Below are 27,476 nucleotides of genomic sequence, written 5' to 3'. Positions count from 1 at the left end.
CATATGATCAGGGCACTTCTGTACCAAATTTCATGTCATTCGGCTGTAATACCAGGGTACAGGAGCCCAAAATATACCTAAAAATTGACAAAAACCTCAATAAAATCATTTCAAAGGCAGATATGAAAAAAATGAAAAAAAAAACACCTGAGGGTATTGGCTTACTCTACCTTTGTGCCAAATTTCAAGTCAATCGGTTAAAAAACGGCGGAGTTGATTCGATTTGAAGATTTGGCAGGAGAAAGAAGAAAGAAAGAAACATTACGAATACAATATATTTCACCATACCTATGGTATGGCTGAAATATAATTAAAGTTCATTTCAAAGTCACAGAAGAAGATGAGAAGAACAAATGAAAAAGTCTACTGTACGGTATACTATAATTTGGTTGTCCATGAAGAACCTTGTTATTATCCATTGATTGTGAAGTTTGTGTGTTTTTGTTGCAGAGTCCCCAGCCCTGCAGATAGGACAGGATGCAGCAGTAGTGCGGAGACTGGTGGAGCTGGGGGGAGTGGTGGAACATGCAGGGGTTATGGGGGAGGCAAGCAGGCTGCTGGCAGCCATCATCAAACATTCCAGGTCAGAGTCAGGGATTGTCGTCTGTCTAGTTAACAGTTTTCACATTTGGAATGGCGTTTGGAATGGCCATCGCCATGTCACTGACAGGTCATTAACATATCTGATTTATTAATGTTTTGGGGGGTTATGAATGAGTGCTATCTAGCTTTGGTAGTGACCCTTGGATGTCCTTTGGATAGGACCATACAATGCACATGAAAATCATCTTTGTGTAAATTGTCCGATGTCTGCGGAGAGCCATACCTCGAGCACATATCACTCTTATAGAAAAAATAGAGGTTCAATCCAGTGTCAGTGTTCCAATTAAATTTTATGGACATGCAGCATGTTCTCCTCTGTACAAATGTGGTGTGTAATGTTATGTGACAGTTTATGCAGCACATACAATACACTTCAGGAACATTTTAGGTATGCTGGACATTTGTCACGTATGACACTGAATGGCAAACCCTGCGTCTTTTTTGCCCAGGTCCGAGGAGGTTGTATCCAGTGTTGTCAATCAAGGGGGTGTAGCACACTTGGTAGCCATGGCAACCTCCGAACATCCAGTGATGCAGAATGAGGCTTTGATTGCCCTTACTATAGCTGCAACTGTCAGCCCAGGTTCATGGCAATCTTTTTCTATCAATTTTTATGATGTCAGAAAAATTTCATATGCCATACTGATAGATGACATGCTTCTGTGCACCTCAATACTGATGCAAGGATGCAAATAAAAAGAAATTCGACCATAACAAAAGTTGCCTTTTGACTTTATGTAATCTAAGTGGTTAGGAAGGTTGAGTGAACACAAAGAGCACGATATGCTGTTCATCATATCTTCTTTTTTGACTACCACAGACCGAGGAAGAATTTGCTTGGGCTTGAAATGCATTTTCAATTTACTTGTTACCCATAGAGAACAGTACTTGCTCTAAAACATTTTGCATTCTCAACGCATACAGTACACATTTACTGCAGCATTTTAAGACCTAATTATAAAAGTAGCTCATGTGCTCTATCTATGAATCTACATTTAAACATCATCAAGCAGAGATCTTTTAGCCCCTGGGTAAGAAACAGTGGAATTGATACTATATTTAGGCAGATATGATTGACAAATAATTCAACTTTGTTTGTTTACATTTATGTGATGTACAGAATGGCTATATGTATGTTTTATATCTAACATATTTTTGTGCTGACAGAATCTGCAGTAGGAAGTCTAGAGTCTGCAGAAGTTACCAATGCCATCCACAAACTACTTGATGACAAGAACTGTGATCCACATGTCCAGTGTAATGTCATGGCATTCATCAGTTCTCTCCTCCACTCAGGTACGCTGTAGGTAGTTTAGGACATTTTCTATCTCTGGAATGAATAGGACCATCAGTGGCACACTGAGAGGGAGATGGTTTGACAAGTCATTCAGTAAAGGGTTGATGAAGTGTTAGGTATAGTCGGTTCCAATAACGAAAGAATAAACCACAGAGCAAAGCATTTTTTGAGGGCCGAGTGGGATTAATGTGGAATTAGCTCACAAGTGGTGAATATGGAGTTGGAGTAATAATGACCAGTGGTTATAGCAAAACAATGCCCTTTCATTGGTGTCATTTTGCTATCATCACTGGTAGCTGAAAGCTCATTCCTGTAATCTGATGTCAATCATAACCAAACTTTGACTGTGCCATCTGACGAAAAATGACACAGGAGCTTGAGGGTATGAACTGAACCTTTTTCACCAACAGTATTGTCAATAGATATGATATATAAGCTATTGCTACATTTGTTACATATAGGCTCATTTTTACTCACCTGAAGTAGACATTTGGCTACAAATTCTCTGTTTCTTATGGGGTTAATGTTAGGCAGGAATTAAGGTTTAACAACTGTTTTTACCTGAATATTGTGTACAGATTGTGCTGTGCTAAATGTAGCAACTTACTGTTTTGCCCCTCTCCCTTCAGATGTCCTGTATGCAGAGTTTGCAAGTAAAGGGGTGTTGGACCAGGTCAAACAACTATGTAGTCACGACAATCAACTCCTCTCACAGAACGCCAGGATGGTACAAGAAAAAATACAGATTCATGGGTCTTGATTTGCAAACACGTTTTATACCAAAATAGCTTAGTAATAGATTAATATGTAGATAGTGTTTACATAAGGATGTTGCCCTGTCCATCTTCTGCTTTAAAAATTCACAGTACAGCTTGGCCTTCTTGGTATGCTTATCACACCTCAACTATGCCAAAATATTGACACTGAAAGACGTGTCTAGACATGTACGTGTGTATGCATAGAGAATACAGGGATTGGGCCTGCATGGTGTTAGTATCATATTTGACAAAAAATCATGTTAATATGTAATTCTTCACAAGAATTCTGGAAAAAGTATCCTGATTTTGTATTTATCAATACGATATTAATTGGAAAATATCACCTCCTTCTGGAGTTAGGGCTCCTTTAATTAGTGTGACATCTCGAGATGCTACAATGTGATTTCTCCAGCAAATCAGTACAAAACATAAGGTCACATATCTGGGTATACTTTTATTTTCAAATTGATACAAAGGGTATCTAATATTGCTTGTACATGTACGAGAGATGTAGAGATGTAGTTGGAACTATTAACATCACAAGTTATTCCAACAAGTCCCTAATTTGCAGTCCTAGCTGATTAGACACCTAATTTAATTGATTATTGCTCATACCCCATAACTGACATTTACAATGTATCAGTGTTGACTTGTGCAAAAATAGATACTGCATGGACACTGCTACATCATCTAATAAAACTGTTGCATACACTGTATTTCTCTTAGTTGATTTTTCTCCTGCTATAGGGTATGAACAGTGCAAAAAGTCAATGTTTAAGTTATGTCTTAAAGTTTTTATCTTCCGAATCACATTCATAGAGTACAAAATGTGACAGAGCACTGCAAACCTTAAAAATCAGTGCACTTCCCGCTACCGCTTAACAAGTCTTAGATTCAAGATAAGTTAGTTGGTATATAAATAAAACATTTTGTTACAGATACAGTATCGTTGGTGGACTTTTCTCTGGTCAAACACATGTATCTTTAGGGAAAACAGACTAGAAAGAATTATGAACGAAGATTAAACTATAGGTGACCAACACTTAGAAGGCAGGTCATCTAAACTTATCATATAATGTCTTCATTCATAATGTCATTCACCAACATCGACTAACTTCTGTACTTAGAAAAGAAGAATTCTACCCCCTTCATAACTTGATTTGATACACATACATGTTTTGTACTTAACTAACTTAAAGGTAGATACGTGTATACAATATATGATATATACCTCAAATAGTAAGTTGAGACTTTTATCTCAAATTGAAATCAAAGAAAAAGTAGCCAGATAAGGTTATCCAGATTTTATAGAGGATCCATTTTGACACAGCTGTGTCATGGTGACTGTCCATTATCAGTTGAACCAATGATAGCATGGCAATTACTGGTTTGACCAATGAGTGAATGTCTGCATTTTCTTCATACATTGGCATGTTGCTGTTTTTATTTTGCATTTCTACATTTTGTGGAAGATTAACTGGACTATAAGTTGAAGTCCTTCCCACACAAGATGGTGAATAGGGCAGCGCCGGGCATCTTAGTTGGACCACACAACTTTGTGCAATATTTAAAAGGGACCGCTGGTAATGGTGTGTGTGTTTACTACAAGACTCTTTCCCAAATGCCAGATTTACCATTTTTAAGGTCTTTGGTATGACTCAGCTGAAATTGACCTATTGAATGCATGGCAAACACTACCCACTTGGCCAATACCCTGGTCAAGCTTGGCTATTCGGTGTACATGTATATGGCATAGGTCTATTGTCATCAAAACAATGGCATTGACATTTCACCAACTATGACTTGTAAAAGATGATGGTAGTGAGAAAACTACCATAGCTAAAAGGATGATATGAGATCATGTCTCAAATGATTTACTTGTTATTTAAAAGCAATGCCATAATCAATGTCCAAAACTATCTAATGGGCCATGATTGAAAAAGTTCACTTATCACAGAAAGTCCTCTTATTGCACTCTATATAATATTATGCATATACTTTAGACAAATGGTGAACATGATGCTTTGCTGGGAAGTATAAAAAATTTTGCACTGGTTGATTTGATGTCTTTTTTTATTACATTACATACTGTCTTGTCATTATTGCTGTGTTGATTGATTTCTGTACATTGCATTACTGCTCTTTTGAAGGACTGTTATCACATGATGGAAAGTGGAGTTTGTGTTACAAGAACACATCCTGATTTCCTTTTTTTAACAGAATAAGATGTGCACCGGGCACTGTGATGAAAGTGTGCTCACCATGTATATGTACAATAATATACTAGTAAAGCTTTTCCTAGATTACTTTCATTTTTGTTCTGCTGCCTTTGGTTTTGACTTGGCAAGTTTTCTGTCCACGTGGTCCAAGTACTTCTTCCCTACCAGGAGGAAGCAGACACTGGACAGGACACCGAAGCCAACCCTAAGGACCGCATTCTCTGGGATGATCTCCTTGACTGTTGCCCACAGCAAGATGGAGCCAAAGTTGAACATAGCGCTGCCATACACACTCCATGCCACTCGCCAGCGTGCGTTCGCTGCCTGGAGGAAGAAGAGGGAACGCCATTTCTATATAGCTATTTTTGTTACTTTTAAGAAAATCAACATGTACACAAATTCTTTTGTTATATTTAGAAAAAAAACAAATGTCATGTTTTTGGTCACCCAACAAACCTTAAGAAAAACCTGCTAATGCAAGTCAAGTCTTTGGTGAGGGTGAACCGCTAGCAGGGGACATAAAATTTTCAATTTGATGAATTTCCTGACAGACTTGCTTCGCACTTTGAATAGTTGCTGTACAAATGTGTGGTTAACATTGTACTGCTTTGTTCAGTTTATTAATATAGTTTTATAATGCATATTTCATATAATTATGTATGATCAAAATACAAGTGTCCTGATGCATTTTGGTTTTACATTGATAAACTGGACATATTTGATCACTTTGGTCGATATCCTTACCCTGATAGTAGGAGTGTTAAACAGGTACAGTCCTTACCCTGATAGTAGGAGTGTTAAACAGGTACAGTCCTTACCCTGATAGTAGGAGTGTTAAACAGGTACAGTCCTTACCCTGATAGTAGGAGTGTTAAACAGGTACAGTCCTTACCCTGATAGTAGGAGTGTTAAACAGGTACAGTCCTTACCCTGATAGTAGGAGTGTTAAACAGGTACAGTCCTTACCCTGATAGTAGGAGTGTTAAACAGGTACAGCCCAACGCCTAGATGGGAGTTTAACAACAGACAGTTGGCAACGACAAGGTGTCGACTGCTGAACAATCTGAAATATGAATGAATGAATGAATGAATGAATTTTATTGCTCAACAATCGCACAGGGTACAATTTATGGCAACCAATAACAACTAATAGCTATACAGACAATAGTACTAAGAGGCTACATACAAAACAACAACAAAGCAAAAATACGTCCAATTGCCATAATATGGATTTTTGAGGATAGAAAAAGGAAGAAGCAAATGGCAAGTTTACAGGTCAACCATAGTTTTCCACACTGGTATTCCAATGCCGATTCATGACCAGAGCTCTGTAAATACTAGTCACCCAGTTCTGTACAAATTTGATCACTGCAATGCTACTTGGAGACTACTAATTGTGTAAAGAAACTTCGAATTCTATAAAACATTGTTCAACCATTAGATCTAGAGCTGTGTTTGTCAATCCTAACGTTACCAATACTGACTGGAATATAGTGATGAAGGATCAATAGGATCATGATGTCAATAGTCCAAAGTCTTCATGTCAATAGGATCACCCTGTCAATAGTTACTGGAAGAATCAATAGGATCATCAATTTGTCAATAATGCAAAACGTATTCCTGTCACGTCAATAGGACCACCCTGTAAATATTGAGAGTGTTATTGACTGGATCATACTATAACTTTAAAACATTTTGTAATTTGCTGCTTCAACATAGTGATATTGAAAACATAACGTTAACCTTCTTGGCAATAAAGGTAATAAATACATTTTGGTTATTCTACGATTCAATTTCTATCATGACATTAGACTTGTGATGATACGATGATGCAATAGTGTACAGAGTACGTGACAGTATTAATGTCTATAACACGGCGTGAGAGTCTACACACCCATAAATAATAACATGGGCGTGACGCATCGCTGCCATTTACGGCTGGGTCACATTCACACAAGTAGGCCAGCTTGTTTTAGAAGGTTAAAGACACTCGTAAAGACATCCAATGTGGCAACACAAGATTTCCTCATAGATCCTTAGGAAGGACCCAGTTCTTCAAAATTCAGTAATGATAAAGATTGTTGTACTTTTTTGTTGCCATAATTTAGCAGACGACATTTGGCCAAAGAAAATCATAAGAAGAAGCACGGACTCATCGAAAGCCTTGTATGCCAGGATGTTGGTGGAGAAAGCGCTGTAGCTCAGGGCACCGATCACGGGAACGTGCTGGAAGCAGAAACGCTCGAGCTGCTGCTCAGAGAACGGGTTTCCGACCGCGTTGACGTTGGGAAACTGACGTTTTCTGGTGACGAGGTCCCCAACAAACACCAACAGGGCAGCCATGATGTCTACGGAGGGCAGAGGTCACGGGGGAGTACATTATCTGTTATATCTCGGGGTGGTCGGGTTTACGGGCTAGTACATTACACCTCGGAGTTGGTCTAGCGTTATGTAAAATTATGTCGTTGTTCACGTTGGTCAAGCTTACAGGATAGGGCACAACACCTAAAGTTCTAGTAGTCGAAGAGTTATCTCTCCATTGGTCACATGTTGCTACACTTCATGCCATATTCTATCACTGTCACTACAGAATGAAGTTTTCCACGCTAAAAAAGCAAAAGTTCAGCTAGAATGTCTTTTAGACGTTTGTAACGGAAAAACGCAACGTTATCAAGACAATTTCTCTCGGCTGCACTCATTTGTCTAACGTTTATGGAATAAGTTTTTATTTTGAGATACAGTTCCTTGCCAAAAGACCCGTAAATTGTTTATTCGACATTAGGCCACAGCAAGTAAATCATGGATGACATCCTCCTAGGACTGCAAAAATAGTGCGATAGGGCGAAAAAAAACAAGATGGCTACATTTTCAAAAATAGGCACCATAAAGTTGTGATGACTGTTGCAAAAAGAATTTAAAGTACAAAACATGGTATCAGAGCCAACAAGGCATTCATTCATGTGTTTAAGACATGTACTGATGTGGCAAAAATGACACTAGTGTGGTAGACTGGCATCACCAACAAAGTAACCACACTCATAGCTTCCATGTTGGTGTCAATTTTACAACTATCCAATAAGTTTCATTTCTATACAACTGCAGTCCTGGGTACCTCGCAAGTGTCACTTCTACAATTACAATGATTAGGCTGCAACACAATATATTTGCTCATTTTGGTACTTTATCGTCATGTTGACCATCCCTGCAGACGAAAAAAATCGTTTTTTTCTGAAATCAGGCGAAAATTAATGCGCGCGCTGATGTCATCCATAAGATTTACTTGCTGTGGCCTTAATAAAAGACATGTTAGTCTTGTGGTCTTGTGCTGAACATACTTCTGATGTCACGTCCAGGAATCTGCAATAGAGTCCATTCCGTGAACAAGCTTAATTTTGTCAGCCGTAATTTTGGGTAAGTCCCAACTCTTCCAGTGGTTAGATCAGTTTAGTTTCATAACGCTTATAATGTATATATCGCTCAATCAACATCTTTTCCAGGATGTACACAAAGCTGAACGAAATGGAACAAAATTGAAGGAAATTAAATGTACAGAAAGTGCGAAATGGAGCGAAATGGAATACATCATCATCATGGAATACTAGTAACGTTATATAGAAACGGAACGAAATGAACAAAATCGAACAAAATATGAAGCAAATTATTATTATTATTATTATTATTATCATTATTATTATTATTATCATCATCATCATCATCATCATCATTATCATCATTATCATTATCATTATCATTATCATTATCATTATCATTATTATTATTATTATTATTATTATTATTATTATTATAACAAAATCGGACGAAGACCTGCGACGAATGCAATCGCGCCCTTTGAAGGAACGGGTAAACATTAAACAATGGTGAGAGTCCCATTGAGGGTAAAATCTGGCTTATCGATCCCTACGTTGGCATATGAAAGAATCTCAGAAAGAATGGCTATCTCCCATTTCCCTAACCAGCTTTCCCCACCGGCAGGCCCCCTACTGGCGATCATATGTCCTGCCTGACTGTTGACACCAAAAGCCTCTCTAATCTTCCGCCCGGCATCTTTGTCGCCGCATTTGATGTCAAGGCAATCAAGTACCTTCAACACCATTGCCTCCTTGTGCAAATACAAATCTTCGTATCTCAGAACCACATGAAACCTTTGAGAAGAGCCAGGCTCTGTCATCTCGACTGCTTTCTGCATCAGCTCCAGCCAGACGCATGCCGTAAACCAGACGATGCCGTGCGGAACCGGTAATGACGCGAAAACGGGATTTTCCCATGGAGGGGACGCGCCCATGACGGCTATTTTTCTACTCTCGTTGTAATCCAGCTTGAGTGCTGTAAGCAGCCAGTACTTCCAATAGCTCCCTCCGGTAATCATGCGTGCGTAAGAGTCCACAGTACCAGCAAGGCCCCGGTACAGAAGGACGGTCTTAACATCCGGCAAGGCCTTGTGCAGTATGTCTGCTATTGAAGTGACCTGTGGATGCAAGGATAAAGATGACAAAGGTGAATGGACAAAGAACACACTGCGACCGTACCATCCAAACATACACAGAATTTTCAAAATGCAGAAGAATTTCTTATTGATGGCAAACGCATCTACTGTCAATAAAACACAAACTTGTCACTGACAGACCTCCGCCGAAACAACCACAAACGGGTCTAGTATGCAGCTTGCGTGGGGTAAGCACCCTTAATGACACTTAAAATTGTCTATGTTCATGTCTATGTCTAAGCTGTTTATTATCCTGGTCGTTTCAAAATATAAAGCTCTTCTGTCCACCATATTGGATCGTCATTTGGGTTTTGCATCCAGCATTACACCTTTTTTCAAGCTCGACAAACGATAGGACGGCAAGACAATGAATGCTATCAGTGTTAGACCATAGACCAAAGAGCAACACAACTTTAACGTTATCAACTATTGATACTTCTAGATTCAGAGTTTATTTCAGCACAAGTACGCAGTCATAAAACGATAGGAATAACTTAGCCTGATTTAATCGCGCTTCTCAGGCCCGTCGTACATTGCGGGGAGGAGTCTACAAGCTCCGGATAGCGGAGTTTGCGTTACACAGACTAGGAATAACTTGAAAAAGGTAAATACATAAGACTTTGCTTCTCTTTTTTTTAAATCTATACTTGCATAAACAACATATCCAGAGGGTAACACAAGGTCCTTGCCCCGTGTGAACTGCACATTAGACCCGTTTGTGGTCCTTTGTGGTTGTTAGTGGTGTTCAACTAAGAAGACACAACCGCACACTTGTATTTCGCAAAGAAGTTGTCAGTTTCTGTTGCTCGTTCTTAAAATAGAAGACGGATATCATTTTATCCAAGTTAATTATTCAAAACATTCTTGAGAAGGCATCGTTACTTTCACCAAGAAGATTATTAGTAACATTTCATCATTTGATGTGGATTCATCGGAATTATGACAGTGCACCGTGGACAGTTCAAGCTATTATAGTTCTGTAGGTTCTGACTAACCTGTCCACGCATTTTGTAACACGTCACTGTGTTGGACGGGTTTTCCCGCCAGAGTGTGTAGTTGAAGAGGGTGTTAGCGTGTCGAATGACGTCATAAAGCATCCCCATGTCATTCTCGGTGATGTCCTTCTTTGTAACCACATACTGGCAGATGCTGGTGTAAATGTCAGATTCGGAAAGGGTGTTCATGGCGCGGCTGGCTTCCAGGGCTTTCACCAGCAATGTTGAACCGCAACGCACTGTTTAGAAAATGTGTGACGCTATTAACGTTTTTTTTACAGTGACTGGCATTTTTACTTTCCAAGGCACATGTTTGTACCTTTCCATATATGCAATGCTATTGTATATTTTGCCGATAAACTTGGTACAAAGCTGACAGAAAGACTTCAAAGTGCAGTTGGGTCCAACCGCGTATGAAAAGAGATGCCTTTATCTCAACGTGAGAATCATTACTTGTACTGTTGTAGCGGCACTGAAAAGTGGGAGAAACAGAAGAACTAAAGCTATGCCACACTACACCTACCGTTTACAAAATATTTAAAAATACTTAGTAATGTGCCATCCTTTTTTAATGGTTCTTACCAGATGTTTTATGTGACATCAAACATTGTACAAATTTGCCTGTTTGTGGTACGTTGGCAAACGTCAGTCGCTAACAGTCACTAACGTACCGTATTGCAGTTAGATACCCCTTTACGTTACGTACTTGTATGGAAGAGGAATACAGTAGTAATGTGTCCAACGTCCTTAGCAACCTCAGCAGCCACTCCTGGTAACAGAGAAAAAGGTATAACCAGCACTTGTTCAGCATCAAGACGCAGTGCCTGAAATCAAAAGTAGGAGGGAGAACTTTATTACACAGCAGCTGTAACAAGTACGGTGCATTGCAACTTGTGTATACATGGCAGTTAAGGTAGAATCTATTGATAATATATATCAATTTTAATTAAAGATTTAGACTACTTTATGGACAACGGTTAAGATTTATATTCAGCTATGTGGTGTGTACTTTTAATCAACTTGCACATGTTCCAAGTACGTAATCCCCACCATCTGTCACTATGGAATTGTGACACTTTCACCTTGATTATGCAAATTAGAACCCTAAAAGTCAAACTTTATTGCTTAATCAATATTGCAGTCTCTGTCCCTGCTGAAACGAAAAAAGCCTGCAAAGCTTTCGGCAGAACTAATCGTGCAAAATCGATTCACACCGAAAACAATACCTCCATTTTTCATGGAGGTAATAAAGTACCAGGGTTCCCTTTTTGTAATTTAAGTCTCTTACCTCGTGGAAGAAAGGAGCTTTCCTCGTCTTGGAAATCTCTTTCGACTTCGCCAAAACGAGTGTGTTGGCCTCCATGTCGGCACAGCACACGTAGTAGTCGTGACCGTGATCTCGGAAAAATTCCGCTGGGTCGGGCACGTGCACTATGTCTCCAGCTGGCTCGAAGTCGATGAATTGGGTTCGATCCCACTGGTGATATCCCCTCCGGTGGAACATTCTCTTGCAGTGTACTTGCCTAAGATATGCCATTTTGGAGTGTCTAGAATAGAAAAAAATTCGCCGACATTTTTAAATCTAAAGTAGGACTTGAATTTCGCGCCGATTGCTTTATTAAGACCATAAAAATCGCACTTCGAATTGTATCGCCACATTTCATAAAATAATGTACAAATAAAGGAATAACCCTTCCGGTACTACGAATCGACTTCCAGACCAAACTATCTAATCTGAAATTATACATCATCCTTGAAGTGCAGTTGACGCAGGCAGTTTCGTAACATTGCATTGCATGTTTTCTAACATCCGCTCACTTTTGATGAGGCACTTGAACTATGTATGGCGAACTGCCACATCTGACACCAGGAGGCCACAGGTGAGACCGACAAGCATTGCACTTGTGGCTTGCTTTTGAGTGAAGCCGACAGTATCATGTGACCTTCAATTGTGCACGATGTCTATTTTTGTGTATTCGGAAAAAATAAAGTGGCGTCAAAGAGGGACCTATGCTATTCGATACGCGTGTAAGTTCGCCCAACTTCTGTGTGTGTATATGAGTCAGAGTCTTATTTGTCCTACGGCGCAACTCTCCTAACGACCTAACAAGTTCTTTGAAAAGAAACTCTCTTTCAGTGAGTGAGATAGGCTATGTGTGAACGTAGAAGTTGTTCTATATAAAATACAACATGGTGTATTCCGTATCACCTGAGGTACCAGCCCGACCGTGGGTCGGATCGCCGAAGGCCGGAGGGTGATCCGACCCGCGGGAGGGCTGGGCCCGAAGGCCGGAGGGTGGTGGATCCGACCCGCGGGAGGGCTGGGGCCGAGGGTGATGCGGAATACACCGTGTTGTATTTTATAAAATTTGTTTATGTCATGCCCACCTGAGAAAACCCATGTTTTGATGCGAAATGCGCCAGAAGTTGAACAAAATTTTGTGCACTCGAACAAAAAGTGTAACAACAGCAATGTTTCAACGTCCGAATCAGGTATTCGAATTGCCAACGTGCCACACTCGGCCCGTTCGAAATGGTTAGATTTACTCGAAGGAAGCCTGTGTGATAAAACTTTCGACCCTGTGTGATACTGAAGTTATCACACTGTCCGGAACACCCGTATCGAACGTTTTCGCGTCACAGGTATGACATGTCATAAAGTCTTGTAACACAGAAGCAGATATGCGGCGCATGGCTTCTAGAGCGAAATGTGCAATTTTAACTTTCTGGCGTTGCCAACCTTCTCCGGAGACCTAGCTTATACTAAGAATAGAACGTATAGTAAGTATCTCAATTCAATGTTGGGAGTTGCAGGATACAGTGGATATAGTCCCACCTTTACAGTTCGGACAGCAATGTTAGAGACATTTCAGTGCCGATCCGCCACGTTGTCGTGGTCACTTATCTTGATCAAACCGGTCTGATCACTTTTGAGCGAATGTACTCTGTAAAGGTCAAACACTCATGGTGGCTGGGGTAAAAAATCGATTTCGCTCATATTTTGCACAATGATAGTACTTGCTACACAACCCCTCAAAATAGCTTTCATTTTGCTCAAAACCTCTCGTTGCTATGGCAACAGGCCAAAGAAGTTTATAGGCCATTTTCCCAGATTTCGGCACGTAAAAAACATAAAAATTGCCCAACTTTAGGGCACTAGTACTGATCAATGCTTTAACTTACCAACAAAATCAGAATGTGCTGATAAGAGAAATCTTCTGTAAAATCTAAGGTCATGGGCAACCTGAATACAATACACCATTTTCACGTTGTAACAGTTTTAAAAAAACCCTGAAATTTTGCCCAACTTTGAAGCACTGAAAGTCCGTATAATATATTTCCGCTTGCAATTCACACCAAATAATAACCTACTAAAGAATTATTAGATGGATGCTTGCAAAGTTTGGGTTCTTTTTTTAATTAGATGAAAACAATAATTTTCTAATCACAACAGATAATTAGAAGATATCAATTTGCGCAACCGTGAGTTTGTAGCTTTCATTATTATGCACATGAAAAACATAGTTTCATTGCAGTAGTATGTACCAAAGTGCTGTATGTTCTCATAGAAAAATAATATCAGGGGCAATAAAACCTGATCACGTCATCCATATGGCCCCCAAAAATCAGATTCAAAATTCTTCCATGCCCTTCTATCAATATTCGTTACGGTCCCATTCTTTCTTAATTCATTAATGAGAAAAGATTGGAAGGTCAAAATGCCAATATAGCCAGGTGAAATACCTTAACCCAAATTGTTCTCCGTGACACAGCCACATAGTAAGCTCTAGTGTCGGACCATTGAATGTATAGGATAATGACAAATGGAGTATTATTGTAAGTAGTAATAAAGTATTCTAAAGATACATAACCATGAGGATGAATTTGGATAAATCATACATGTACATAATTTCCATAACGTCACTGTTATCAAATAGACGGTAGAGTGCATGGAGGCATCGAAATCCAATAAAATGAAATTGTACAAGATTGCATTAAGAAACTTTTGATAAACATAAGACGTGAGAGATGTTTTTTTACACGTTGTAAACTTGAGAATCACAATTGCATGTATGGTGACATTCTCTACATCATTGTAGCACAATAATTATTACGCTTCACTCGTTCTTGATTCGACTGGCAATCTTTACTCCACTCCTGGATAGGTGAAAGCATTTTAACAAAGTCAATTATATCAAATGATATGTAATATCATGGCTTGAGAGTTGTTACAAATAAAAGAATGTTCCTCTTTTAAAGGTTTTGTGTCTTTCTGCCTTTGTGTGTTATACTTTCTTCAGTGTGGCATTGTAGGTGTGATGTCCTCACTCTTCCGGTGCGAGACCACATGGCCACCTGAACTCGTTCCCATGCGCATGTATCCACTTGTTGGCTACTGTGGAATGAACAAAAGTATCAGATCGGGTAAGTCATATTTGAGCATCATAAGGAGTTCTGTGGTGTATATGCATTCGCGATGCATTTTGGGTAATATGTCAAAGGTGAAGACCACTGAGACATAAATAAATTGCGTCCGAAAACGTACTGTGCACGGTCGACATTAAAACTGGTTTGCGTCCGAAAACGTACTGTGCACGGTCGACATTAAAACGTACTGTGTACGGTCGACATTAAAACGTACTGTGCACGGTCTACATTAAAACTGGTTTCGGGTTCGGGGCCTTCGCCTTTGACACATAACGAATGCATCACCGTCCTGAAATTTGGACGCACACTAGATGTACCTTGGCATCCTTCCTGTCTCCAGTTACAAATTAGTATTGGAGCAAACTTGGAACCGAGCCAGTGGGAACAAACTCGCTCGCACACACACGCACGCACGCACGCACACACACACAAACACACAGACGCAGACACAGACACACAAACACACAGACGCAGACACAGACACACACACACACACACACACACACACACACACACACACACACGCACGCACGCACGTACAAACACACACACGCTCACACATACGCGCAAACATACACACGCACACAACAACACACACACACGCACACATACTCTCTCTTTCTCTCTCTCTGTGGAAAAAAAGACATCTTACTCCATTTCGAGCCCATAAGAACAGGGCAGCCAGCATGCTCCGAATCCTTCTCAAATTCTAGAGACCTTTTTAAGTCATGAAATAACACTGCACTGTTCTGAAAAATAACAAGGGGAAGGAAATCATGTTGAAAATTATTACTCATTAACAAGTTACGGTTCTTAACTCAGAAGCAAGACATGATGTCACAGCCGATGTTTCGGTGACCCTTCCTCCGGGCAAATGACTGGTTCACAATGCACTGCAGCTATAGGTGTCGCTGCTTACAGATGTGTTCCCAAACGTAAAGTATTTACTTATGATATGCATAGATAGTTAATGCAGTGTTGACAACGCTGTCCAAAATGAAAAGAAGTGTATCATATACGATATGTATTGATGTCAAAGCACAATAACAACAGTTAAACTTTGCACATTTATACTCAAAGCTGCACTATGGGTGATTTGGGCCCCAACATTTAAAAGATTTTTCAAGACAAAACCGTCATGTGAATGATCTATACAACAACTATTTAGCATATTTGCAACATTATTTCATATTCCTGGTCTTTGTGTACTGTGCGAAAACAAGCTGAACAATGTCATCTCAAAGTTTCTAACAAAGCCATACAACCACCAGTAGGTTCCCCCGAGGTGGGGTAATCAGTTAGGCAGGCCGGCTAGATAACATAACGAAGAATCATTTATATCTGAGTACGGGCCCGGGGTTCCCTACCTTGACAGCAGGGACGGTCAGATTCAGACGAGTGAAGACTGTCGCTCCACCAGCTTCAACATCACTCAGCTGTGATAAAGATCCAGCATGAAGCAGCACGTTCGTTCATACTATCATTAGTAAGTGATTTATCCTTAGCAATTATGTTGAAAGGGCGATGTAACGAAACGACCGGTTACCCTCAAAGTATATGTATATGAAAATGATATCTAAAAAGCAGCCACACGTTCTTTGGGATATTATTGTGTTGTTACCTTTGCCAGAATGGCTAAGGTTATGTTTTGGGCGTGTTTGTGTGTCTGTGTGTGTGTGTGTCTGTGTGTCAACAGCATAACTCGAGAAGCCTTGGATGGATCCTGATGATATTTGGTAGGTGGGTAGGGGTAGGGAAAACGAAGGTCAAGTTCGATAATGGGCCCCCTAGCGGCTTGCTAAGGTACTGCAGCGGAAACTCAATTTTTTAAATCTCGTGTTCTGGACATGCTGTGGTCATAATTTTTGAGTGGTAGATAGCCCTCGAGGCAGAGAGTAAGTGCTGTGAGTTTGGGCCCCCTAGCGGCTTTTTTGGAACTGCAGGCGCCGGTTTCCTTTCAAACTTTAGACGAGAATAACTCTACAACGTGTTGACGGATCGTCATGATTTTTGGTATGTAGATAGAATGAGTGATGACTTACAGAATGGTATACTAATTATGCAAATCAAAAGCTAATTTGCATAATTAATGAGGACATTTTATAAATCCACTGCATTCCATGATAGGACTTTCAAACTTGTCACATATGTAGCTGGGAGGGAGAAAAATGTCGATAGATATCAATTATGCAAATGATGACCTCATTTGCATAATTAATGAGAAAATATGAACATGTTGACGGATCATCATGTTTTTTGGTATGTTGGTAGCGTAACTGAAGGCCTACATAATGAGATACCAATTATGCAAATCAACAGCTAATTTGCATAATTAATGAGGATATTTTATAAATTCACTACATTCCATGATAGGACTTTAAAACTTGTCACATATGTAGCTGAGAAAGAGAGAAATGTCAATACATATTTATCATGCAAATGATGATCTCATTTGCATAATTAATGTGAAAATATGAACGTGTTGACGGATCGTCCTGATTTTTGGCATGTAGATAGCCTTAGTGAAGACTTATATAATGTGATACTTATTATGCAAATTAACAGCTAATTTGCATAATTGATTAGGAAAAGTTGATAAATCCACTGCATTCCATTATAGTACTTTCATCAAAGTTGTCACATATGTAACTGAGAAAGAGGGAAGAGACGAGTGGATCAAGAATGGATCAAAGGATCATCATGATTTTTGGCATGCTGATAGCTTAAGTAATGCTTGATACAATTTGATTTCAATTAATTGTAACTTGGGATCTAATTTGCATAATCAATGCCGAAATTTTATAAACCAACTCCATGCATATAATTATAAAGAAAATGAAATGAGTAACGCATTTGTCTGCAGACATCATTCTACATAACAAACCTGGTATATTTGGCAAAGGTATGTGTTCGTGGAACTCTAGTTTAAAAATGTGATGTCTTGTGTGTCGAAAGACCTTGAAAAAAACTTTTCAGGGACCGAAGTACAATACTTATTGGTAGATATTTTCTATCTCCTAAAACACTCCTCCCCAAAGTGCACGTTCTGGATAAACACGTTGCTTATAATAAATCCAGATCATTAATAGCCATCATCTCTAACCCTCCGCATTCCCTGTCCCGCAGTAGGAAAGGCGGTTCGCGACGAGTCTGTGATCTCTGAATCATTCGGCAGTAATTACAAGGGATCGGCTGAGGTTCTCGGGCCCTGTCCAATATGATGGGGTAGATTTTCAGGTAAAAAATACGCTCTCTGGCTATTTCTTAAATTCGGGGACCTGGGATTAACAACAACAACTTGGACAGGCCGAAGCTCACAGTGAGAAACCCATCATCCCGTCTTTCAAGGCTTTTCAGATTAAGGCTTTTGATTAGTAGAAGAAGATTCATAAGACGGATAAAATTATAATTGTCATCAGACATAGCCATGTAAACTTACATAGAATAGGAACGTGACAATCCTTTGGCCGTTAGTCAGCAGCGCCGGCTGTTCATCCTAAAGGGTGTGAGCAAGAACAATAAATCAACATTAACATGTGCACTAAGGAAAGTTTAATTTTTTACTACTCAATGGTTACCACGTAACAAGTATGTATAACGTACATTGAGAGAGGCTCTGCTACCAGGTTGTTTCCACTTCAACATTCGCGTCCCTTAACTACCCGTAAGCCAAACAGATAATCATTTTTACATTTGTTGATACAATACAGTATATGATAATCTGATTGGTTGTCAGGTAGCTGGAGACCATGTTGAGAAATGTAGAAACCTCAGCCCGGTGAAGCAGAGATTCTCCGAAGTATGTCATATGACCCGCTAGCGAGGGTTTGTATAGAGAATGCAAATGAATTGACAGCAACCATTGATCTATTCAGAAGACAAAATGAATTGCGAGGAAAAAGATTTGATGATAGACGTTACCGGCAAGTATTTCGTCCATTAATTTATATCATTTATCAATAAGATAGAACCCTCAAACGCAGAAACCAAACGTTACCCTGAAGTAGTCAACATGTGGCTCATAAAATCCTCCCAGTCCATAGTTCAGGACCTGAAACATATTTAGCAAATCATAAGCAAGAGAAGAAAGTACATTTATTATAACAACCACTCCTACATAAATGCACATTACTTGGATGCTTTTTAACAGTGAAACTATAACGTCCATGGATAATGTTATCACCGGACAATCTGGTTCGTCATTCACAACAAAGACATAGCCAAGTTAAGCCAACACGTCTGTCACATTCCTCATGGCAACACTGCAGCCAAGCTGTTAACAACACGGTCCCGAACGTAAAGAAACGTTTAGTTACAACGTAGGCGCTTTTGCGGTCTCAACAAAACGAGATGAAATTCATTCGTTTACACTGCATTTACATCTTTTTTTCCACTTGGAGAATTAACTATCAAGCGATATCCATGAGGCGGGTGCAAATAATTTAGTACTCCGTACGATGTTTTTGTTACAAGCCCACAGCATCTGTCGACACGTGAGACTCTTTCTGCATTAGTGAAGGTGAAGTCGAATTGACAATACGAAAGTTGTTGTATGCCGTACGTAACATGGTGTTTGTACCTGAAACGCTTCTCCATACGGCCAGTTGACATCCAGACCGGTAATATACTCAACTCTCCGACTCAGTTTTGCGATCACAGTGTGTTCAGTATCGAATAGCCAACCACTGGAAATTGGGTTTCGGACGAAACAGAGAGACAAAATTTACATTTAGTAATTTCATTTAACCCTATCTATATGTTACGGAGATTGACAGAATAATTGCGAAATTAAAGAGGAAAATTGAATTATTTCTGTTACAGTTTAGTTTATCCATAAGGCCACAGCAAGTAAATTTTATGGATGACATCCGCGCTCTCATTAATTTTTGCCTGATTTCAGAAAAAAAAAGAATTTTTTTCTTCTTCAGGGAAGGCCGGATAGACGAAAATGGGTAAAGGTTGTGTTGTAACCTAATCATTGAATGTAGAATTGACACTAGAGACTCTGTAGCATTGACTGCAGTTGCAGAGGTGCAACTTGATAGATAGTTGTAAAAGTGGCACAACTATGGAAGCTATGAGTGTAGTTGCCAACATGGTTAATGATACTAGTCTACCATACTAGTGTCACTTAAGCTACACTTGTGCACTTCTTAAGTACAGGAATGAATGCCTTGTTGACTGCGATGCCATATTTTGTCACTTCAAGTCTTGTTACAACGTCTATTTTGAAAATTTGCCATCTTGTTTTTTTTACCCATCTTGTTTTTTTCGCCCTATCTCGTTATTTTTGCAGTCTGCAGAGGATGTCATCCATAAAATTTACTTGCTGTGGCCTAAAGAGGAAAGTGTCGATTCAGACTAGGGTTCATTTGGACCCCAGCAAAATGTACAGGTTTTAAACATGCTATTTAGCCCTGTCCCTTGTAAACTACTTATCATATGACCACCAAATTTTCAGAGGATGATGTACATGTTAAATAAAACAACTATACAGGCGTTTACATCAATGAAGGTTAGACATCCAGGTGATGAAATACCCCAAAAAGCAGTTTATCAAGCAACTGGATATGATTTTGGAAACGGTCTTTTGACCGGTCTTTTGACCGTTTACAAAATCATTTGAGTAACTGCTTTTTGGTGTATATATACATGCATTTCCTTACGTTTCACTGACTCTTGTCTTGCTGAACATATTCCCTCCATCGTCGGCGACTACTGGAGATCTCTCCATCTGCGGAGAAGTGATTTATTGAAATATTCATAAAACTGAGTGTACGATTTCACTATTGCGTTATAGCGGCCATTTGTTGTTTCCGTTCCTAATGTCCTACTTGTATATACACTCAGATTGCTACCACATTTAACGTAAATGAGCAAGACTAGCCAACCAACCAACCAACCAACCAACCAACCAAATACTAGTAAGCCAACCAACTGATCGACCCACGCAAGACTTACTCACATACAAAATATAATCAAAATCCGATTTTCTAATACATGTATATATATATATATATATATAAAGTTCTACTGACATACTGGCATACATTTCCGTACACAGCAAATACCTCCATACGCACGGAGGTAACAAACACTAGTTACTATTACCCTAGCGAGCGCCATGTCCCTTATTTTTTGCACCTCCTTGTCAGTGATGACGTCATGATACAGAACAACCAATGGGCTTCCCTCGTGCAGAACCTCCATCTTGACAGGACTGAGGTAGGTGTACGGGCTGGAGCGGACATGTCTACAGGTAAGCGTTGGGTGTGGAGCTCGGTTCTAAAAAAAGATAATCCTACTTCAAATGACGGTAAACATGTCTTTGCATTTTCAGCGGTATGATCATGTTACTTGTCAATTAAACATAATAGATTGATATGTGTCCCGCCATCGTCTCTACATGTGCTTCTGTGCCTATACACTGGTTTCTATCCCGCAAATGGTCGTTGCCATTTCAGCGATGCCGACCAGTCAATACTATATCTGAGCATAGCTTTTTTCGGGAGGGGGGGGGGGGTGATATTGCGAGCACCATTTCAATAGACCCCATTGCAGATACCGCGGTCATTCCCCCGTGACCAGAATTTGCCGCAAAACATCACAGTGCCAATACACCGTTCTGACTCTACGAAATGGCATTCACCGTTTGAAATGACAACGACCGTTTGCGAGGCGGCACCTTAGGACAGCTACTGTATAGTGATATTCTGTTCGGTATCCCAATTTCCTTCGATTTTTCATAACCCCTCCCGAGAAACGAACTTGATGTTTTCAAGTTACAAATGGCTATAAGTATAACTGACAAGGAAAAAACTCTGACAAATGTGTTGCCAACCTTGAGAACACCAAGACGACATAGATTTTCATAATTGACATGAGGAATCTCCGTTCTTATAGGCTTCGTTAACGACGATATGGCGTTTTCTAAGAGTCTTGAAAGATGCCTCAGCCCATCAGCATTGCCATTGGCATCTGTCTTCTGTGCACCTGACAAAAAAGTACAAGAGGAAGGCACTTAGTGGGACATTTTCTATCATAGAGGTAGGTCAACACTACGCCGAGCCTGCTTGTGGCAAATCATTGCGCCAAATCTGGGAATTTTCCCCCAATTTTCCCTTACTGTCACGCCGACTAGCGACGCACAGGTAAAGTACGTTAAGTCTACGATGATAATGTCTGCACCCACAGTTATGGCCCTAAATTAGATACAAGGTAAGTGGGAAAAAGCAGTCTAACAACCATGGCCCATGGCATTGATGATTTAGCTGATATTCAACTGTAAACAAAATTTACGGAAACAGGCGAAGCCCACACTCGTCGGTGTGTAAATATAGAACACTTACCCAACTTCGACACGGCCATAAACACAGTCTGGTCCCACTTGATCTAAACAAAGAGAGCCAGGAAATAAAATGATTTGAAGTATACTGTGTACACGTTCTTCCAACTCTGCCTTTAAAGTCCTGTGATAAATGTTGTTGTAATACTTGAATTATTCCACCACATTATCAGAACTGTTAGAGTGACAATTATTGTTTCGGTACGTCTAATCCATATAACGCATGCCCTACAACTTGCAAAACATACTTTTACTTCTTCCTGTTGACATTCAACATTTATCCAATATTTTGTTACCTTTTGGACGGTATCCGCCAGTTTCAGTAGAACATCCAACCTCCTCAGACCACGCCGGTCCGTTGGCTCACTACTGACCTTCAACAAAGTCTTCTCATTCTCTCTCATTCTCTCTAAGGTCAGGTTGAACCAAAACACGGCTTGGTAAAACTTGTTCTCTTTACACGCTACCTCCCCAATATAGTACGTGTCTGAGGGACCCAGTGTAGAGCTCGGATCCTCACTACAAACTTCTGTCGTCTGAAACTCTTCGCCATTGGATGATTGTGATACCATCATAATTTGCCCTAGGGCAAGTCTGCGCATGTCCAAATTATACACGTCTTGAAGTACTATCAGCGCAAGTGCCGTCATGTGCAAGTCTTCTGCGGTTGGTAGCTGCACTTCTTTTCCTTTTCACAAAATTAAAAGAGGACATCGGTGAGTACGTAGCATGTCACAATTAGCAGTTGAACAACCGTATTCATTCGTTCAAAAATGCACACACCAACACGCACACACACAAACACACACACACACACACGCAGACGCAGACGCACAAGGCTGATTACAATCTAATTAGTGGTTGAATGGCTAATTGTGATTGACAGTGAGGTTTCGGCTAACCTGTCAGCATCTGGGCCTCGGATGAAGTGATGTTACTGAGTCGCTTGATCAGTAAGTAAGCCCTGACGGGATGGTGGGCAATGTGCTCGCGCTTTGATGCTGAAAAGCTGTTCTCAAAACTGTTGACATATCTGAAATGAGCACAGATTGTACCCATTTTAGTTACTAGTAGGTCTTAGCTCTATATAGACCTGGGATATCAGCGTTGTGTCTCCGATGGCGCTCCTAACTGAATTAGGGTCGGTAGGTAACGTTAGCGAACCTTAGCAAAATCAGAGTGTTAAAAGTGGAAATATTCTGAATAAGGCAATCTGTATAACAATCTACTGCACCATATAAGCACATTTACATCATTAATCATTTCATACTTCGAGCATTTCTGCCGAATTCATCGAACAAGAACAGTTTAACAATGTAACGTTAAAGATGAAATGCACCAGACACTGGTATTTTCAACACCATATTGTTGTCATAACTGTTACATAAATAAGTTGTACGAGCAGAATAAACTGAACAAAGAAGTAGTACATTATATTGCTACACATTATTACATCATCTGTTCAAAGCCTGTATCTGTGAAAAAGAGTGTGATATACAGGTCGGTACTATTTTGAATTTTACCAGATAGATGTCAGATACAAAATTTCATGTCTCTTGCCAGCGGTCCCCCACCCCACTCCTCAATCCAAGGCCTTAGGTTAGGGTAGGTCGGGTAACCAGAAACACAAATTATGTTTGTTCGGCTTTGTTTATCATATAATATAAAAAAATGCGATAACCCATTTTAAAATGACGGTGTGGTCTTACTCTTTTTTTGTGTGCAATTTGCCAAACATTACCCCCATTTTCTTGCCTACGCACACATGAGTTACGTTGGCGGTACGTTTAAAATACCAAAAGGACTTAGTGATTTTTTTTAGTGTACTATAGTAATTGATTCGCTCGTTTAATATTCTCGACGCACATTTATGAGAAGTAATTCTCGCGCATAGAAATAACTGCGTGAAACATTTCTGTTAGACAGTGATCAAGAACTGTGTGTCTTTCCATGCTGCAGCTGACATTAACAGAACTGGATCAATGGTGAATATGGCCCTTGTTACCTCCATGAAAAAATGGAGGTATAGTTTTGAGTGTGTCTGTGTGTGTGTTTGTGTGTGTGTTTGTGTGTGTGTCTGTGTGTCCGCATATTTGTGAACATCATAACTTAAGAACCTATTGATGGACTACGATGATATTTGGTATGTGAATAGGGGTTGGGAAGACAAAGGTCAAGGCCAATTTTGGGCCCCCTGGTGTGTGACCTTGGTACTGCAGCGCAACTTCCGGTTTTGCTATCTCGGTGTTCTGAACATGCTATGGTCAAGATTTTTAAGTATTAGATAGCTCTTGTGCTCAGGAAACAATGACATAAGTTCGGGCCCCCTAGCGTCTAGTTTTGGGATAGCAGGGGCATTTTTGTCAAAAACTTCTGACGAGGATAACTCAAGAAGGGAACAACGGATTTTCATGATTTTTGGTATGTAGGTACCTTAGACAATGTTGTACAAGATAAAATACCAATTATGCAAAATAGGAGTACATTTGCATAATTAATGAGAATATTCTATCATAGCAGTTTTTTCAATGTATCTCTTGTTCCGTACGTGATATGGTCGTGACATTTGGATGGTAGATAGCTTTTAGCGTCATGACAAAGTGGGGCAAGTTTCAGTCCCCTAACATATAATAGTGGAACTGCAGGGGCGTTTTTGTCAAGACACTCCAAAGAGGATAACTGCAGAAAGGAACGGCGGATTGCCTGCATTTCAGGTATGCAGGTAGCTTAGGCAAAGATGTTCATAATGATATGCATTTTATGCAAATAAGGACTTAATTTGCATAATTAATGAGGAAATTATATAGTTCCATTGTTTGCAATAACTGGACTTCGATAAATGTAACACTTGTTAATTATAATCGGTGGAACATATGCAGATATCAAATATGCAAATGAGGAACTTATTTGCATAATTTATGCAGAAACTGCAAAACAACTTAATGATTAATGATTTGAATTGGGAATTTTACTTGTGACATGTGTACTGTACATTATTCAATGATGAACAACACCATGCATAAATCATGGTAATGTTAAGTCATTTGCATGAAATTAACAAAAGCTCTAAATATTCTTGGAGGTATGAGGTCGCCGAACTCTAGTTTTTGTTTTGTAATGGCTATTGCATATCCGGTACACCGCCTCATGGCGTAACACATGTACACTGTGGTTATATTGAAGAATACCAGCTGTATATCTAAACAGATTCATATGTATAATTAATTGATCCACTCACTCTATGAAGGATCTCTTCTCTTTTTTGATGAGTGTGATGGGTTCTTTAACGTGTTCGAGGTGTGGCTCTCCTAAAACACGAGACCTCCATTTAACGTCCTATCCGAGGGACGGTACTAAACAAAGCTACGTACTCATTTCTACACGAGTGAAGTGATGAAAATGCCTTTCCGAGGGCACAACATCTAAGCATGCTACTGGTCTCGAGCCCAAGGCCTTTTGGGGTGGGGCAAAACACAATTGTGTCCGAGCGCTTGGTTAAAATCCTGGGTAGACCATTTCCTTTCCATGGGAACACAAACGACCTTGGGGGCTTTAACCATGTGTGAACAACATGGTGCTGCGGGTTACACTGTGGGTTTCTTGTTTCCATTTAATTACAATATTTTGTGCGACGGCCGTGACCTGGCCGGCGGAGTGTAAATGGGTGTAATTAGCGGTACCAAGACGGTTCTAACCTTCTTGGCTGTAGTGCATGTACGTACGACATCTTTCGGAGGGGATGTAAAATTGGGGCTAGGGGTCTCATGTCGAGGAGAAGCCCGGCCATCCCTAAATATACTTGCTAGTGTTACTGAAACAGCAAGGAAACGTTAACTTGCTGACCTACATGTATGTGCTACTAGGTACTACAAGGTGAATAACTACAACAACTTTTACGTAAGAGCAGTGATTTGCCCTTCTAAAAGGAACAAGGGGAAGTTACCGTTGCATATCTGTTGACACTTTCCCACCATTCTGAATGTGCTGTTTCACCGTAGCTACCATCTCCCTCTCTGCCGTCACCAGTTTCTCCAGTCGCGCGACTGACGAGAAAAACCCCGCGTCTGTTCTGGTGTACAACATCGCCGGGAACACGACATAGAGTACTATACGGATAGATCGGTCCATCGGTACTGCCCTTATCAAACCAAACACTCAGAAAAGGAGCGAAACTAGTGTTATGAAATTAAGAATTCAGAGATTTGTGACTGGGGTAACACATGTACAACGAAAGACAACACGGATGTGTCAGGGAGGTGACATATATACACGGCGTGTATTGTTGCTGGATCCTGGTTCATACGTGGCTCCGCATGACCCGGTATCTAGATCTATAGATAGTACAAGATACAATTGTTTACGGCATATGTACGAGAGGTGATCAATAAGGCACCCAGATGTAAGGTGCACAACCAGATGTAAGGTCTCACCCAGATGTAAGGTGCACAACTCATATTTCGGGGCATAGATAAATAAATAGTATGGAGCCTTTTAGCGATATATTTCAAACATTCTGGTCATTACGTTCACTTGGAAGTTCATTTGTAATAGGGCCTTCACACTGAAACCGAATCAGCAGGAATCAAGCAGAACCAGCCGGAATGAAGTATTTGCAAAATTTGTGCCACATTCGGTGGGAATTCCAAATGGGCCTTAAATTCTTTTCTATTCCTGTGAATTCGTAGTACATTCTAGATATTCTGACTGTATTCCAGATATTCATTCGGCCACATTCGAGCAGGATTCGAGGTGGCTTGCCGTTTCGGTTCTCAATCGAATGAGATAAGAATGTTTCGACTAATGTTGGAATGCCACAAAATGCGGTCCGACTGCAGTTTTAATAGAATAGTTAGAATACACTTGGAATCCACTATGAATGCCATTCGATATTTCTTCACTTCAAATGCACCTCGATAGTTTTTAACATGTCAAAAACTTTCGGGCTAGCCAAAAGAACGGGCACAAATAGCTGGAATGCAGTAAGAACACACTACGAATTGCAAGGAATTGCCAGGAATAGAAAACAATTTTCATTCCGACGGCATTCCGGCTCATTCGCGCTCTCGTGTGAAGGGGGCTTAAGTGGTGAGTAATCCAAGGGGAAACTGTGATCAGAGTGGGTCGTGTTCTTCATGCCATGAAAGCTCACGAAGGCGTCGACAAAATGAGGAATGCTTTAAATTCAAATAGAAAGAAGTTAGTGTCTTGCTTAGTTGCATGAGCTGTAGCACACACCGCAGGTTTCAGTTAGCTTAGATCAATTGTTCACGATAGGTTTACGTGTACAGGTGCACATTGGGTACGAATGACGTATATGTTTTCAGTTG

At 40.0% G+C, this 27,476-nt stretch overlaps 4 protein-coding genes across 5 annotated transcripts in view; 1 reads left to right on the top strand and 3 right to left on the bottom strand.

Annotated features, from left to right (window-relative positions):
* Positions 1 to 3,591, top strand: part of LOC118411299 (rap1 GTPase-GDP dissociation stimulator 1-like) — a 17,334-nt gene extending 13,743 nt beyond the window's left edge. The window contains exons 12-15 of the mRNA XM_035813488.1: positions 451 to 583; positions 1,053 to 1,186; positions 1,771 to 1,899; positions 2,530 to 3,591. Of these exons, the coding sequence (XP_035669381.1) occupies positions 451 to 583; positions 1,053 to 1,186; positions 1,771 to 1,899; positions 2,530 to 2,660 (527 nt within the window). The 3' untranslated portion in view covers positions 2,661 to 3,591. The remainder of the gene's footprint in view (positions 1 to 450; positions 584 to 1,052; positions 1,187 to 1,770; positions 1,900 to 2,529) is intronic.
* A 930-nt stretch (positions 3,592 to 4,521) lies between these two features.
* LOC118411302 lies at positions 4,522 to 7,267 on the bottom strand. The gene is made up of 3 exons (XM_035813493.1): positions 7,030 to 7,267; positions 5,844 to 5,940; positions 4,522 to 5,201 (listed from the first exon to the last, which is right to left on the bottom strand). Exons 1-3 carry the CDS (start codon positions 7,218 to 7,220, stop codon positions 4,968 to 4,970), a joined length of 522 nt encoding a protein of 173 aa, XP_035669386.1. The 5' UTR covers positions 7,221 to 7,267; the 3' UTR covers positions 4,522 to 4,967.
* A 1,368-nt stretch (positions 7,268 to 8,635) lies between these two features.
* Positions 8,636 to 13,811, bottom strand: LOC118411013. Of its 2 annotated transcripts, XM_035813013.1 has the most exons (5): positions 13,213 to 13,811; positions 11,665 to 11,923; positions 11,083 to 11,200; positions 10,377 to 10,615; positions 8,636 to 9,363 (listed from the first exon to the last, which is right to left on the bottom strand). In XM_035813013.1, the coding sequence occupies exons 2-5, from the start codon at positions 11,911 to 11,913 to the stop codon at positions 8,746 to 8,748; spliced, it is 1,224 nt and encodes a 407-aa protein (XP_035668906.1). In that variant the 5' UTR covers positions 11,914 to 11,923; positions 13,213 to 13,811; the 3' UTR covers positions 8,636 to 8,745. The 2 variants fall into 2 exon arrangements, with proteins under 2 accessions (XP_035668906.1, XP_035668907.1); XM_035813014.1 differs by lacking the exon at positions 13,213 to 13,811 and having other exon boundaries at positions 11,665 to 12,208.
* A 123-nt stretch (positions 13,812 to 13,934) lies between these two features.
* LOC118411012 (prolyl 4-hydroxylase subunit alpha-3-like) lies at positions 13,935 to 26,573 on the bottom strand. Its single transcript, XM_035813012.1, has 13 exons — positions 26,093 to 26,573; positions 23,052 to 23,182; positions 22,446 to 22,837; positions 22,154 to 22,196; positions 21,646 to 21,797; positions 20,916 to 21,089; positions 20,471 to 20,538; positions 19,384 to 19,489; positions 18,802 to 18,855; positions 18,244 to 18,300; positions 16,172 to 16,240; positions 15,457 to 15,553; positions 13,935 to 14,772 (listed from the first exon to the last, which is right to left on the bottom strand). Exons 1-13 carry the CDS (start codon positions 26,275 to 26,277, stop codon positions 14,702 to 14,704), a joined length of 1,599 nt encoding a protein of 532 aa, XP_035668905.1. The 5' UTR covers positions 26,278 to 26,573; the 3' UTR covers positions 13,935 to 14,701.
* Between the last annotated feature and the right edge of the window lie 903 nt (positions 26,574 to 27,476).

The sequence above is a fragment of the Branchiostoma floridae genome, chromosome 3, assembly GCF_000003815.2.
Source record: "Branchiostoma floridae strain S238N-H82 chromosome 3, Bfl_VNyyK, whole genome shotgun sequence".
Lineage (NCBI taxonomy): Eukaryota > Metazoa > Chordata > Leptocardii > Amphioxiformes > Branchiostomatidae > Branchiostoma > Branchiostoma floridae.
The sequence above is the reverse complement of the archived record's forward strand: the minus strand, read 5'-3'. Positions and strand labels throughout refer to the sequence as shown.

What these genes read in the sequence shown, in the direction of transcription:
- LOC118411302 (XM_035813493.1), bottom strand. Translation starts at nt 7,220, where the DNA reads ATGGCTGCCCTGTTGGTGTTTGTTGGGGACCTCGTCACCAGAAAACGT. An exon ending in GCATACAAGGCTTTCGATGA is followed by an intron (nt 5,941 to 7,029) that starts GTCCGTGCTTCT and finishes TTCATATTTCAG; the next exon opens with ATTGTTCAGCAGTCGACACC. An exon ending in TTAACACTCCTACTATCAGG is followed by an intron (nt 5,202 to 5,843) that starts GTAAGGACTGTA and finishes TTCTTCCTCCAG; the next exon opens with GCAGCGAACGCACGCTGGCG.
- LOC118411013 (XM_035813013.1), bottom strand. Translation starts at nt 11,913, where the DNA reads ATGGCATATCTTAGGCAAGTACACTGCAAGAGAATGTTCCACCGGAGG. An exon ending in TGTATTCCTCTTCCATACAA is followed by an intron (nt 10,616 to 11,082) that starts GTACGTAACGTA and finishes TTTTCTAAACAG; the next exon opens with TGCGTTGCGGTTCAACATTG. An exon ending in GTTACAAAATGCGTGGACAG is followed by an intron (nt 9,364 to 10,376) that starts GTTAGTCAGAAC and finishes TTGCATCCACAG; the next exon opens with GTCACTTCAATAGCAGACAT.
- LOC118411012 (XM_035813012.1), bottom strand. Translation starts at nt 26,277, where the DNA reads ATGGACCGATCTATCCGTATAGTACTCTATGTCGTGTTCCCGGCGATG. An exon ending in TGGCGGATACCGTCCAAAAG is followed by an intron (nt 22,197 to 22,445) that starts GTAACAAAATAT and finishes CTCTTTGTTTAG; the next exon opens with ATCAAGTGGGACCAGACTGT. An exon ending in TATGGCCGTGTCGAAGTTGG is followed by an intron (nt 21,798 to 22,153) that starts GTAAGTGTTCTA and finishes CTTTTTTGTCAG; the next exon opens with GTGCACAGAAGACAGATGCC.